We start from the raw sequence: 15888 nt of genomic DNA on the forward strand, positions 1-15888 counted from the left end.
ATACTGCTAAATACATTTTAATAAATGTCACATTTTGCCAGATCAAAACAATAGGTTAATATGTTTACAAACATAGTATGTCCAGTTATTAAGTAGTAAAAGTTCTAAAATACTGAGAATCTCCTGGCTATAAAAATATAATAATCAAATATCTGATAGGGTTTTTTTTTTTTTAAATTCTTTAATTACTGGAAATCGAGTATTCCTTTTAGCCCCTGACAGAGTGGTAGATCAGAAAACTGTGATTATATGCTATGATGTCTTAGACAATTTTTTGCTTAGCAGATCTAGATAAGTTGAAAATTTTTTTTTGTAAAATTTTGCAATTTTGAAACTCTCATTTTATACAATGGTAATGCTCACCAGTTTAAAACTAATCTTTGAAGAAGAGAATGGGAAATACAAAACAGTCAAGAAAATTTATCAGCCTGCTATATTCCCTGTTAGAAAGAGGTCAAATATAAGAAAAGATTTTCATTTTCTGGAAACATGATTACAACTGAGCTTACTAATATTCTTGTTTCTTAAGTCCCTTTATAAAGATGGCATAAGAATGGAAAATTAAAGAGGGCTGGTCAATGTTACCTGACTTGGTATTATGAAACACATAGTAGCCTGTGTCACCAAACATTCTGTTGAAATGACTGGTTAACTCACACCTAGGGCAGTATTTGAAACTCCTTCATAAGTTGGAATGTGTGTTATATAAAGAATGTTTCCGCATTATATAAAGAATGTTTCAGCCTTTGGATCAGTGTTGTTAAAAAGAATTAGTAAAAATAATTATTCTTAATTGTCTTTAATATGTTCAATCACGTGGGCACACTAAGTATAGAAAAACATAATTTGGAAATGCCTATTTTTTCTAAGGCAATTTTTCATTCAATGGTGAGAAAATAATCCAGATTGATTCCTTACTTTCAGTTCTGTGCCACAGGGGATGGTCCTACTCCAGGAATAACAGGGGCTTCAGAGGCCATAAACATGTTCCTCTCAATATTTCTTTAGCCAAAGACCATTATATCAAACTCATCCAGGTTGGGTTTCAGCCAGTTATTCTTCACCCAAACAAAAATGTCTGCCAGACATTCCAACAGCTGGGATACAGTTCACAATGAGTCAACTTGAAAATGATTCATTGTGCTGAGTATTGAACAATGTTGGGGTGGGGGTGGGGTGTGGCTGGGTTGATAGTAAAGGGTGAGAACAAGTGGGAGATGAAGAATAACCATGTGGTTCCCCCATTAAGAAGAATCATGGATAATAACCAGCAGGCTCTTATCATTTCATTTTTAGGATAAACTCAACTGGGAAGAGTACTCCTGTCATGGACCCTCAGATGAACAGGCATTTATAAAGGCTACTGAAAATATTTCTTAATCAAAAGGTCAGATTTCCTTTTATCTATAAATAAAAGACTAAGCCTTTGTATCTAAATATCTGAATCTAAAATGATACAAGTTAATTTTTGTTAGAACTCATCTATTCAAGATTTAAGTGATATAAACTAGGACTTTCTTAATTATATGAAAAATAGAAATTACAAGGTTTAAAGATGAGATAAATTTCCATTCTGAGAGTGCATAAGCAAGGTACTGTGTATTTAAATTGTCAACCTGACATTTGCTTATTTCAAAGAGGATTTGCTTCTTTCATTTAATCTTAACATTTACTAATAAACCATTTTATATCCTATTATGTTTATCAACTTCATAAGTCTTTTAAAGGTAGTTTGTGGGAGACTTAAAAAAATCAGTTATCCACTTCAAAAGGGAAAACTAGTGAATTCTAAGTAAAAAATATGTACAGCCTAGATTTCAAAATTTTCCAGAAACTCATTCATGTATTTCATTTATTTCTGAGTTTCACAGGTTTGCATCATAGTTATTAATCATAAACTAAAGTCTATTGAAAAAACTTTCATAAAGTATTAATACAAGAATAACTTTTAATCATACTATTACCACAAAATTAGTTATATAGTTTCACAGTGATCTTACTGCTTTCTGCACATTTATTTTGCAAAATTGTTTGCATAATGTGGCAGCCCAGATTAATTGTGAAAGTTGTGGGGATATCTGAAAAACACTTATAGAATAAAAAGCAATGGAAATTATATAAGAATAACATCTAAGGTTCTGACTGAGAAAATGCTTGTATTTACTATAAACTTATTCAACCTCCTAGTTATGTGTAGGAGCATAAAAGACATTTGGCCTTATAAACTTACATGTGTTTTAAAAAGTTAAAAAAATTGTTACAGATTACTTCTGCACCTCCAAGCTTCATAACGAATATGATCTATTGATGTAATCTTACCTTAAAACCATTCTTGTCAAAAGGTCTTTCAAATAATAATATTAATACTAAACAGTCTTTTAGATAAAAGCAGGTGAATTTACTTAGAAGAATCTAAAATTAACAGCTGAAAAAACCCATAAAAGCATAATAATCACAATTCACTTTAGCAGGAATACACTATGGATAATAAATTGTCATAATATAACCAGCAGTGTTCAGAAAGCTTTAGCATAATGATCTGAGGACAGGCCTTGAATCTGGGAACATCCACATTCTCATCTTCACAGATTCGAAGTGTTTTTATGTTATTAGCCAAGATGTAAAACCCCTTTGGTCTTCGGTACATTAATAGATAGAAATGGACAAGTAGAGGTATTCATACATCAATTATTTAAATTTGAACATAATCTTTGCATTAATTTTGAAGTTGTTACAATACAGTTTCCAATATGGAACATTTCAGTAAGGACATTCAGAATTCACCAATCTGGGTAAATTAATGCTTATGGTGTATGTATGGTATAATGACATCACCCAAGTATGTACAATGATATTGCCCCCCTCCTCCTTGCCCATCTGGATGTGAAAATGTAGGATGGCTCAAAAATCCTTCTTATCCTAGACAAATCTCCCTGTGCTCCTGGGTGAAAGTTGTCAGCTCTGGACAGTAGCCAAGACATGACTAGGAGGGAAGCCAGAAGAGAGGAAAGCCAGTGTCCAGGAGTTTTAAGAGTTTGCTGGCAATCTCAAATAGCATTGTATTAAGTTACATAAAGAGCTCTTAAAGTTTTCTGTTGCAACATAATTTAATTAATCATTTAAATTTAAAATTCGTCAAATGGTGTTGCAAATAAGCAAAGCAAATCAGATTGTCCAGTCTTCTACCTTTGTATTTCAATTTTAATTTCAAAAAAAACCTTCAGAGCATTTATTTTGACTGTTTTCTGTTTGATTTCATAAAATGTTTCTTGTTTGCCATTATACAATGGTAATACATTTTTTATTAGGATACAACCAATCTATTAAATGGATTTTAAATTAAGGAAGATTAATTTAATGCTCCCTTTCAACTCAAAGTTCTTAAAGTCAAAACTATGAATTTTGTTAAGAGATAAAAATTTAATCACTGCCATTTAAAGCTCTCACAATTTTCTAATAAAAATAGTTCAGATACCTATTTAGAGTTACCAAGTAACAATCAGAATACCTTAAACCCTCAATATTTCTTTATTTTCCCAGACCTAATTATCTCAACAATATAAAAGATGTAATTTGTACCAATACAAACATATTTCCAGAAGAAATTTTAGTAAGAGGATTAAGAATTAACCAATAACTTAATTATCAAGAAGCTTGAAAGGAATAAACCAATCAACATAAACCATTTATGCAACGCCTCAAGTAAGAGCAAGTTCTTCAGTTACTCTACACTATTTAAGAAAGACAGCAAAAATAATATGAAAGGAAGAGCTCTCATTTGAGTATGGCACAAATACCAGATTTGGGGCTGTAATAGCCTGAAAGCACTATTAAGTTAATGTTAAAGACTTAGAGAAATATTTAAGTTACTTTATGTTTGACCATAATACATGATGTAGTGGGTGTGTGTTGGGAGAGAGCGGGGAGGGGAATCCCCACAATAAAAGCAAGTATGTCATAATCAACAGCTCAATTTATAACATTTTCTGAAAAATGATGTGCAAAGAACACGAATATAGTAGAACTTAAGACCTTTCTTTGTTACATAATCCAAAAAATAAGCTTGGATCCAAGGATAAATCTGGGGATATTTAATGAGACATTTATTTTTCCATGCTTATTAGGTTTTCCATTCTACAGAAATCAAGACTATGAAATAATAAAATTATTTATACTACATTTATAACTTTTTACAAACTTGCCCCACTTCCTCCAGAATTGTCACTTGCTTCTGTGGATTAGATTTTTATTTTATTAAAAATATTTGATAGTGGGAAAATACTTCTGTTCATAATCATGAGATTTAGAATATTTGTAATAAACTGATGAAGGTATTAGATTATATCTTTCCAGATTTAACAATGAACTTAAAGTAAAGGTTAATTTTAGAATACAGAGGAACTTTTGTAAATTAAAAAAATTCTAAATGTAACATTCTCTGCCTAGCATCACATAGTAATATTCACATAGGAAAACTGTAAAACAAACATATTTTGGTTCTTTATCCTAAAGCTCAAAACATACCCATGAAGGGGCTAGTGGCAAATACTCCTAACCTCGATGGTGAAAAAAATTGCTAAGATATCAAAATTTACCAGGAATAGGTAATAGAGCCACAACTCTTTGTGCTTTCTACATGGTCAAATACTCAATATTCTAAATTTTGATTTGAAAATGGTGGTTCTTTATAATTGAGACTTTTTAAAGAACACATCGTTTTACTTTCATAAATATTGTTTATATTATATTTACACTGGCTTCAAATATTCAAATAAACATACTTTGCAGAACATTTATTTATATTAATTTTGTTTCTTTTTCAGTAAGTTATTCTATAAAACATTAAAAAAACTTACATATTCTGAAAAGTCTCAGAAATGGGATGAACAAAATACTGAAATGAACAGGCTGGACAGAATAATAGTATAATATTCAAAATTAATTATAGGCATTTTTCTTAACTATACATCTAGTTTCATATTAAGAAATCTACCCACAGAAAAATTTGTGTTTCATGATTAAAAATGTTTTATGGGAAACTTCCTAAATCAGAAATCTTTTTTTAGTACTTTAATACTTGAAACCCTAAAATGCAATTCACAGATGTCCAAAAGCTCACGCCCTGCCTGGAAAAACAATTGCTAATATCCAAATATCAAACAGAGCATCCAGATGATGTTTGTGATGCAGTAGCAGGTTAAAGATACTAAAGTTTAAAATCAGCTTAGAATAATCCCATATTGAATACAAAATTATAGCCTGTCATCAGGAGCAGGTTGACAGAGCCAGGTCCAGATGGGAGACTGGCTGGGAAAAAGGCTGAGGCAGGTGGGAAAATGATGGGAACCTGAGGGAAGACAGGACTACTCCCTCTGCTGGCAAGGTCCTCACCTGCTTGAATTTTTAACAAATGACTAGCTTTTCTTTAATTATTTAAGATATTACCAATAAATTATGTAAGGTGCCCCCCTTTCAGTCTGCACACTTTCAAACTCAGGGTGTCTTATTTTCACTAGATCAATTTTGCAAAAATATAAGGATCCAATGTTTCACCAGGAGGTCGAATTATTTATCTTGTAATTTGAGTGCACCATAAACATAAAATATAGCATTATTTTTATAATATAAGTCCTTTAAAAATTAGGAATGCCTGTGAATTATGTTTGTTGATATATATACTTTCTTGAAGAAAAAAAATTCTTGGGCTACAGACTTCACAATCTCTTTCTCAGGCTCTGCATAATGCCCGTAATGAAATAATATAGAAATGAACCATATAAATCAACTATACAGGGAACAAGGAAACAGCATGTCACAGCAAAACAGCATAGATGTACAGCGCCAAACCTATCTGATAATCTAATGATCTGAGTTTACAGATATTATGTACTAATATGTAAGAAATTAAGAACTAATGTTTACACAAAAAATTTGCTAAATTTTACAGAAAAATTATTCAATATTTGATTTTCAATGTAAGTTAATAGCTGCAGCAAAAACATTTAGTAAAAATCTGTTCTAAGATTTTGGCCTACAACCAGAAGCTCCCAGAACAGGAGGGATCAGCTTTTTCACCCACTGTTCTCATCTGAATCCTGGCTTAAAAGCTATTCCAGCTCCCAGCTTTCCAGAAGGCTCCATCCCAGGAATCCTTGCCTGCCATTTGGTTTGCTGATTTTAATCTCTCAGGACTTTCTTACAGTGGCTCTACTATGCTGAACTGGCACTTGCTTCTAGAAGTGAGTTATTATTAAACCTGTAGGTCAATTGTGGCACTAACAACTCTTTGGAAGCTTTCAGCCACAGTGTACAATTTGTTAGTCTAATTAAATATTAATTCTAAGTGTTACATTTTGTGGCTAAGAGCTTTTATTTTCTATCATCAGCCTGGAAGAAAAAGAGGTTACAAGGCTAATTTAATCTCTCCCCTGTCCTTCCCAACATTAAAGATTAACTACATAGGGTGCGAAAACATTATTAAAGAAGCAAGAACTCTTCATATAGCAATAATAATGTAATTAATAGCAAAGGGCTAAAACATAACGCTAGGATATAATATCTCACTTGGTACTTAAACAGCTTTAAATTATAATTGTTTACAAGCATGTTTGGTCTCAACATTAGGAAATAAGTATCAGTTATTTTTGATGACGTTAATCTTTCTTTAAGGGAAAGCATGCATCCAAGTATATAAATAGGAAAAACTCAAAACTCATGTTTTCTCACAGGTATTTTTCAGATAGCTTACAATGCCAAAGAAAAAAAGTTTTGTAATTTTATTTGTAAAATAAATGAAAAATTAAATAAAGTTGTACTTGTTTTCTATACACAAAAAGTGATATAGAAGATAGTTTATGATAAACATAATGTAAAAGATCATTTCCCCTCTTTTTCTCCTACCATATTCATGTAGCTTGAACACACAGGGCCCCCCACTCCCCCTTCTGCTCCCAGAACAGTTGTGTCCATCCTTGGACACTGGGCATTATAAAGACGATGCAGTCCAGTAGCCAAAGATTCCATATGTCCAAACAGATGACTCAATCGCCATACCGCGATGAGACATTCACTATTTATATCATTGATACATTTGAAAAGTTTGGCCCTAAATAGCCCTTTAGCTAATAACTACTACCATTATAGGAACTACAGAATGAACAACAATACGAACAAGAACATCACAAAGTTATTTTAGAGAAACCAAAAATATTTTAAACCAATTTTTTTTTTATGGCTTACTGAACATGCTTTGGTTAGATTAAGTGTAATGAAAGGTTTCTGAATCATACTTCTCTTTTAAAGATGAAAATGAACCCTACTGACAATTTAAAATATATCCTGTTCTTATTCAATATGCATATTTACACGAAGACAAAGTTATACATATACTACTACGCTCAGTATAGGCAGAACTTTATAGATAATTTAGAGTTTGTGTATTAGAGTTTATTTGTGTAAAAAGTTTCAATCATCCTTGTCTAAAAAAGTAAATTAAATATATATGTATAATGCATACAAGCTATGATGTGATTTTAAAAATTAACCAGTTATCAGCATGTGTAGTCTGAAACAGAAAAAAAAAGCTGGAGCTATAAGAATTCAAAGTCTATGGTAGAAGGATTGAAATACAGTTAGACTGTTATTTTAAAGAAAAACAGATTCTGTTTACAACTTACTATACTGACACAAAGTCACTGGAATTTGATAAATATGATGTAAAACTGAAACGGGTATACTATAATTTAGTTCATTTTAAAAACTGCTTCTTTTAAAACTCTTAAATATGTAAATTTCTTATAATCAATTTCAGACTAGTTAAGAAGATCTGAAAACATTAAAGGCAGATTCTCAGTTGAGAATATCCTGATTAAGAATTCATAAAAAAATGACACTCTGAATATCTGGCTTTATCCTTTAGTAATTGTAGCTATGATCAAGAGATTAATCTGTAATTTTCATCCTTAAATATTCTTCTTAATAAAGTGCATTTAAAAAGATCATTTGAAATAAAGTTATATGACTGAAGGTGGTGTTATGTTCATATCAACAATTAGATAAAAAATATTTTCCAAAATTTTATAGCTGTAAACTCACAAAAGTATATTTTTCTTCACCATGCAATTATTCTTAGTTCTTGTTTTAAGAATAAAAGATTTCACACTGAGACAAATTCACAAGGCCACTGGAGTCCACATTTCATAATCCCATATTAGTGGTTAGTTCTAAAGCGGTCCATTGCTTGACTTAGAGTTTAGCTGCTAAAATACTCAGCATGAACAAAAAAGTTTATGGATGTGAAAAGGTTTGCTCTGAATTTCTCTATATAGAAACATACTGTATCATTCACTTCAGTGGGTTCAAAGCTCTAATACATTAATGTTATAGAAGATTAATTTGAAAACACATCAATTAAAATAATACACTAAATAAAATATCATTCATTTTTCAACAGACATATTTTAACGAGGCCCTTTCTCCCTCCTTTTCATCAGAAAATGAATTTTCCTTGGTATAAGTTAACATGCTAGTAATAGTTTCTTCAATGAGATAGCTGGGAAAAAATTCTACAGATCAAATTATTACAAAACACTGGGTATATGATAAAAATTGAATAAGGCTATTAATTCACCAAGCGCCAATGATGACAAATGAAAATATGCTATAGGGTAGTTTCAAATCTGAAATTTGATTGAATAAAGGAAAGCTAAATAGTTTACCAACTACTGTTCTCTAGACAAGTACATTAAACTCTGGCAATACTTAAAATTATTATACAATGAAAAAACATAATGACATATTCTATGATCCAGAATGTCAAAGGAGTTTTCATTCTTGCATTATTGTACTTCGGGAGAGGTTTATCAAGTTGCTGTTTATATTTAAAAATTCCTTAAAAGTGTAGACTATGACAGCTTGAATAAAAACTAACAATAAGAAGTAAATTTTCTTTTTGAAAATTGCTGTGAGAACAGTATAAGGTAACTTTCTCCATTTCTAATTTTAATTAGTTTAAGTGTTTACATGTTTAGTTTAAGTGTTGTAATTTAATTTAGTTTAATTAGTTTAAGTGTTTCAATATTTATTTCCTGACAATTTTAAGTAAAAATGCCTTAAAAATACTAATAAAAAACAACTTGCCACAGATTATACTTAAAAATGCATAAACTAGGGGAAATTTATTTTCTTTTCACTTCGTTAATAAAATCATCATAAGGCACAAAACTAAGTTTCTATTTCCAAAAAGAATAAATGTTATTGGTCACTATTTTCTTCAAGCATGCAACTGTTACTGGGAATTGAAAATAAAATTAATTATTTTCAAAAGCCACAAAATGTTTGCATAATTTGGAGGTGGATGACAAATTTTGCTAGTGGTAAGCCAATTCCCATTTATAGACCAACAAATTACTGTTTCATATCTTGCTAGATATGGAAGTCAAACAGTATCCTATTGTAATTGCTTTAAAGCTACTACTTTGCAAAAGAAAAAGATAACTCATTAAAAAGTTTCAAAGGGTACAAAAACATTTCTGTTTCTAACAGTAAAAGGGGGACAAAGCAGCAGAATGTTGAGTGTAGCTGAAATATAATAACCTTTAACATGGGTATTTACACCAAAGTTTTTAAAAGTTGCAATATTCTCACAATTACAATAATATGTGGGAAGAGTTTAAAGATAGTGTTTTAGTTCCTTTTCTTAGATGTAACCTTTTCTCCTTTTTTTTTCTTTCAATCCACCACAACCTCCTTCACTCAACAACAGAGTTTTGAACAGTTGAGTTGTGAGAATGTGAGCAGCTGCTGTTATTATAACTAAAGGTCTGTCTACTGCTTGAGTCTGAGAGACCACATGTTCGGCTGTCCTCTCATCTTGCCATCCTCACCAATTAACTATTAACATGGAGGGCTGTACACATGCTCTTGGGGGCTCTTTAACAGGCTTCTTGGCGAGTGGAACAACTACACAGCAGGGATCTGGGAACTGAGTAATGCCGGAATATAGGGGAGCCGTCCGTAGTTCTGCTCCTTCTAATGACACTTTACTCCATAGTTCAGCATGTAACAAAGTCTGTATTTAACTTAGCCATTTTCACACACAGTTTTAGTTCAACGTCTTTAGGCAGACACTAAAACTATATTCTAGCAAGAGACGGTATGAGTAATAATATTACTTCACAGGGAAAATTGTTTAAGATTATATATATATACACTTAAGACATTCATAATATATTTGTTGAACAATTTTAGTGTTTTCTTAACAGATATTTAGAATTTATTTTTATATACTAGTTCCAAAGTATGCTTGCCATTTTTTTTTCTGTGGCGTTAAAGAAAATAATCTTTAACCTGAAGGAAATAAAAAATGTCAAGTTCAAAGTTGTGGGACTGAACATAAAACATTTCAAAGGCAAATTAAAAAATAATTATTGTTCATTCTACTTGCAAAAGTCTTATTATAACAATAAGTTAAAATCAGTTTTGAATCTATGTCATTATTTTCCCTATTTTAACTTTTCCCTCTCTTTGCAATTTCCTTAACTATGTGTTCCTTCCCTACAATGAAATTAAACATGGGAAGCATGCCAAAAGTATAATAAAGGGTAACTAATCATTACTATACAAGTCTGACAGAATGCTAATAACTAAAGTAAGCACACCAATTGGCTGGTTTAACAATTCAAGAAATAAGGATATTTTATACAAAATACCTTTAATCTAATGTTAATTTATATAATGCACTCAAAGGTACCACAATTTTATTATCTATACATGCCAACTATATGTATGATAAAATTTTCAAGGATATCCAACCACATTTCTATTTCTGCCCAAAACCACTCTACTACCACACCCAAGCTCAAGTATCAATAAACCACATATACTACTTTTCTGTTCCATCCTATCTTTTACATTGTTGAAAAAGTTCCATGAGAATAGAAACCTTGTTTGTCTTGTTAGCTACTGTATCCCTATAGGTGCCTAGAACAGTGCCTGCATTATTTGTTAAATAAGTGTATAAGCTAAATTACCCACAGTTATTCAATCACCATTTAAACCCTAACTTACAATCTCCAGAGGTGGCACTGGTCATAGTGGACCTGTGAGAAGATCCTGTCAGTGTCTTCCACAAAAAGAGGCGGCAGGAGATTTCTATTGCTTTGATAGACTTTTATACCTTATTTTTTGTAGCCTTATCTCTGTTCAAATCCTCAGTTTTGGAGATCTGTTTAAGTAATAATAGTGAAGATGACAACTGCTAACATATATTGAATGCCTACTATGTGCCAGCACTGTTTAAGTACATATTATTACTAATCCTCTTAACTGGATACTTTTTGCTCCATTTTCACAGGTGAAGCTGAGGCTGAAAAAATTGAGACTTGACTAAGACTATGAAACTAGTTGGATCTATCTGCCTCTAAGATCTCAGGCTCTTTATATCATTGAATGCTACTTTGTGCACAGTTTGTTTCTAAATTTCAACTCTAGTATCTCTGTGGAACAATTAGCATAGCACAGTGGTTAAGATTATGGTAATAGGAGGTAGACTACTTAAGTCTAAATTCTGCCACTCATTAGCTGTGTGATCTTGGGAAAAGATAATGACAGTACCAACCATATGGGGTTATTATGAGAATTAAATGAGTTAAGATTTGAAAAGCATTTTGGACTGCAACTGGCCCATAGTAATCACCATGTAACTTTTATTAAATAAACTCACAGTGCCCTGGTTATATGTATTCGTACATCTTTGATTACTTTTCCAAGCATACTGCTTGCAATTCTTATTCTCTTTCCTTAGCCAAAAGACTGATTTTCCTTGACAGACTTTAAAAGTTATTAAAAGTTTTACCTCATATTTATATAATGATGGGTTGGAAGAAGTATATGTTTTATATTTTCTCCTAAACATTTTCATATAAAAACAAATATATGGTCAGATATCATGTTCAAAGAGCAAGGGAAAATTTATTTGTTTTTTATAACTCAATTGGTATTAGGGCCAGAAGACTACTATATGATAACTTTACAAAAACTGTCTAGGAATGAGAGATTGAAAATTGGGAAAATTTTAGAAGGCTGTGCATTTTTTTTTTTTTTTTTTTAAAAAAAGACATTCTCTGTTTTGAGGAATATGTCTTAATTCTTTGTCACACTATATAACTTTATACTCATTACCAAAATCTAACCCTATATTTTGCTATGTCTATTTCAAAGGAGTCTCTTTACTGCTATGTTAAGAAGCATAAATTTAATCTATCTTCCAGTTATACAGGGGCTTAAATATATCTGTAAAGTATCAAAGTTAAAATATTGTTTCAGGTTCAAACATCGAGATCACTACATCATTCACTCATTATTTATTTATTTATTTATTTTTGAGACGGAGTCTCGCTCTGTCGCCCAGGCTGGAGTGCAGTGGCGCAATCTCGGCTCACTGCAAGCTCCGCCTCCCGGGTTCACGCCATTCTCCTACCTCAGCCTCCCCAGTAGCTGGGACTACAGGCGCCCGCCACTGCGCCCGGCTAATTTTTTTTCTATTTTTTAGTAGAGACGGGGTTTCACCATGGTCTCGATCTCCTGACCTTGTGATCCGCCCGCCTCGGCCTCCCAAAGTGCTGGGATTACAGGCGTGAGCCACCGCGCCCGGCCTCATTCACTCATTATTTAATCAGTGGTCTAGATAGGCTGACTTGAGGTCATCTGATAGTATCTGCTGTTCCCTTAAATGAGGGTACAGGATTCACTGTCACAGACATCCACAATGGGAATCTCTTCCTTAAGTGATAAAGATGCTCACCAACAAAATGGCTTTAAAAAAGTGTTTTCCTTTTCTTTCTTTCCGTTTTCTCACAGAGGCCCCATTGGAATAAAATTTAAAGTTACATATATACACATTTTTTTTTTATAATTGTTTTTCTTTGCTTTGCAATTATGTAAAAGGCTAGAATGGAATTCTTGGTTTAATCTTTTATATGTACTAATTTATCAAATATTTTACACTAATAATTTTCTTTTAAAAATGTAGAATAATTACAATATTAGCCAATAACTTTTTTTTCCTAATAGAAACTTAGTGCCATCAAAGGTAGTTAATAATTCAGGACACATAGGATACAGTGTGACAGAGGGGAAGGAGTTTAAATTTTTGAGTTAACCAGATCTGAGCTTGAATACCAGCTTAAAATGTAAAACAGATATGGGATATTGGATAATCATTTAACTTTAGTTTAGTTGCCTTTGCAATTGAAATCACAGCTATCTTGCAGGGTTTTTGTGATGATTAGTGAAGCCATATAATCTAATGCTGAGGATGATAAGGTTTGAAGTCAGGTAAGGACACTGGCCTGCTACTTATTAACTGGGTGACCCTGTGGAAACAGAGGTAAAACAACCTGTTTCACAGGGTAGCACTGAAGATTCAAGGACCTAATGCTTGTAAAGTGCTTGGGATGTAGCACATGGCTAATAAATAATTGTAGTAATAGCATAGTAGTAGTAGTAGTAGTATAAGTAGTAGTATTTTCATCAGTATCTGATAAGTCTGTTTCATGTTTATTTATCATAAAAAGCTCACCATGTCTAACCAAACTATTATTTGAGTACTAACTTTATGATAACTTATTAACAAGGAAAGCAATACAAGTATGTGTACAATGTCTAGCATGATTAGAGAAAGGAGTTTCCTTATGATATGTCTGCAATTTTAAGCTAATGATAATAATTTAGATCCAGACACAATGTATAAAAAGTCCTTCAAGGAAAACTGAGTTATCCTCTGCTGACCATTATAAATAAATAAATTCTACTGGCCAAGTAGACCAAATTCACTTCTTTTAAAATTTAATTTAATTTTTTATAGAAATGGGGACTTGCTGTTACACAGGCTGAACTTCTTGCCTCAAGTGATCCTTCTGCCTCAGCCTCCCAAAGTGCTGGGATTATAGGTGTGAGGCACTGCATCTAGCTAAATTCACTTTTCATTTGTCACACTTTTCAGTCATATTTGCTATATATGCTGTATATAATGAATGTAACTAAATGTCATTTTAATACATTTGCTATTTGCAGGTAGGGTCTAGGTATGTTGGAACAGAGACACCAAATTACGTAACTTTATAATAAGGATTCAATATTCATTTAATTAACATTTACTGATTATCTAGGAAAAGCCTAGGTACTGTGTTAAGAATTTTAAAACCACGTTTAATATTATGTTATTACCATAAAGCCTATAAAGAAACATATAAATATCTGGCCCTCCGTCTATGGAGACTACAATGTAGTAGATATATAAGATCATATGAAATCACATGCCTGAGGCAGACAATATGTACTTAAGTAAACGATACTGATATTAACACATACTTTACATAAAATATTAATTAAAGAAAGAAACTAAAAGCTGTTTCAGAACACGAACTAAAACTGGAAAAAATTCAAATGGAAATACATTGATTCATTAGTAAAAGAAAAAACTCTAAAATGTTTAGAAGAAAACATAAGAAAAAGACGTTGGAGAGGGCAAAGACTGTAAAGATTGGAGGTGTGAGGGAGGTAAACCACTAACCACTAAAAAATTTATAAATTGAACTTCATCAATATTGAAAACTTTAGCTCTTCAAAAGACATTGTTAAGAAAATAGAAAAAGCAAGTCATAGATAGGAGGAAAATTATTACCAAGTTGTAGCTAAAATATCAAGGAACTTTACAAATTGATAATGAGACTATCAATAAAAAATGGACAAAAGACAGACAAAAGAAGATATGCAAATGGCCAGAAAGCACATGAAAAGATGGTCAACATCATGAGTTATCATGGAAATGCAAATTAAAACCACGATGTCATACTATATCACCATGAGTTATGAAAAAATAGTTCTGGAAAGTTCTTACCTGGATCAGATGTGTTGGCATTGTGATGATGCAGGCTGAAAGAGAGGTTCTCAGAAGACCACGGAGAACATAGAGGAACTTGGTAAGGCTGTGACTGTTGCTACCATTTTCTACACAGCAAATATCATCTCCCCATAAAGGTGAGCCAAGATTCTGAATTCCTATTCTTAAAACGTTTCTTTGTTTTTTCTAAAAGAAAGTGGGAAAAAAGCAAACATATAAAGCTTTGTTAATCAATAGAATACTACTTTTATCTGTCAGTTCTTATCTTTATTTATAACATCAGGGAGATAATGTCAATAGATGTGTTAAAAAATTTTACGTACTATTAGTACATTAAGCAATATAAATGAAACTGTTTTGATCACAAGATTATAAAAAATAACATTTTTTTAACTTTTGAAAAATCTGAACAGTATCATACGCCTTAAGCTTTAAATTGTATCTAAATTCTAACAGCCACAACTCTAAGAATTATATTTAATGCACTTAAAATATTTAATAAAACAGATAATAATGAAATCTTAACTAGAATGCTTGCAAACCCCTTGTCAGTATTAGAAAATTCTGTCTTTCAGTAAACTATAAATTGTACAATATTTCTCATTTAATTTTATCCTACCTACCGCCTGATCTTTTCTTTGAAAAAAACTTTAAAGATACATGACTTTTTGGTTTTATATTTTACATTTGCCTCTGGTTTTTCTTCTTGAAGCTGCTCTTAAAATAATAATTTAAGTTCAACACTTTTCATAAAATTTAACAGGTGAACATTTAGAACTTGAGCCTACCGACATTAAGGTCACAATAAGTGACTATATTTCTTGGGAAAAGAACATTTAAAAACTATTAATGAAACTGTGAATAAATCACTGTGAATAAACGTTTAACAACAGATGTGCTTATAATAAATTCTATTGTTTGGGTTATTCTAACTAAGTAAATGTTTTGTAAATACTTTCCTTAAAAATTCAGCAAAATTTCTGATC

General features: G+C 31.6%; 1 protein-coding gene and 1 long non-coding RNA gene across 6 annotated transcripts in view; one reads left to right on the forward strand and one right to left on the reverse strand.

The window, feature by feature from the left end:
* LOC140712022 (uncharacterized) overlaps positions 1-12103 on the forward strand; it is a 125665-nt gene extending 113562 nt beyond the window's left edge. The window contains exons 3-4 of the long non-coding RNA XR_012093421.1: positions 1297-1387; positions 11354-12103. This is a non-coding gene — a long non-coding RNA (uncharacterized lncRNA). The remainder of the gene's footprint in view (positions 1-1296; positions 1388-11353) is intronic.
* Positions 1-15888, reverse strand: part of ELP4 (elongator acetyltransferase complex subunit 4) — a 266231-nt gene that overhangs the window by 129071 nt on the left and 121272 nt on the right. For all 5 annotated transcript variants that reach the window (XM_008003180.3, XM_008003187.3, XM_008003206.3 and 2 more), the window contains exon 7: positions 14900-15088. In XM_008003180.3, coding sequence (XP_008001371.2) covers positions 14900-15088 — 189 coding nt within the window. The remainder of the gene's footprint in view (positions 1-14899; positions 15089-15888) is intronic.

Source organism: Chlorocebus sabaeus, chromosome 1, assembly GCF_047675955.1.
Source record: "Chlorocebus sabaeus isolate Y175 chromosome 1, mChlSab1.0.hap1, whole genome shotgun sequence".
In the NCBI taxonomy this organism is placed as follows: domain Eukaryota; kingdom Metazoa; phylum Chordata; class Mammalia; order Primates; family Cercopithecidae; genus Chlorocebus; species Chlorocebus sabaeus.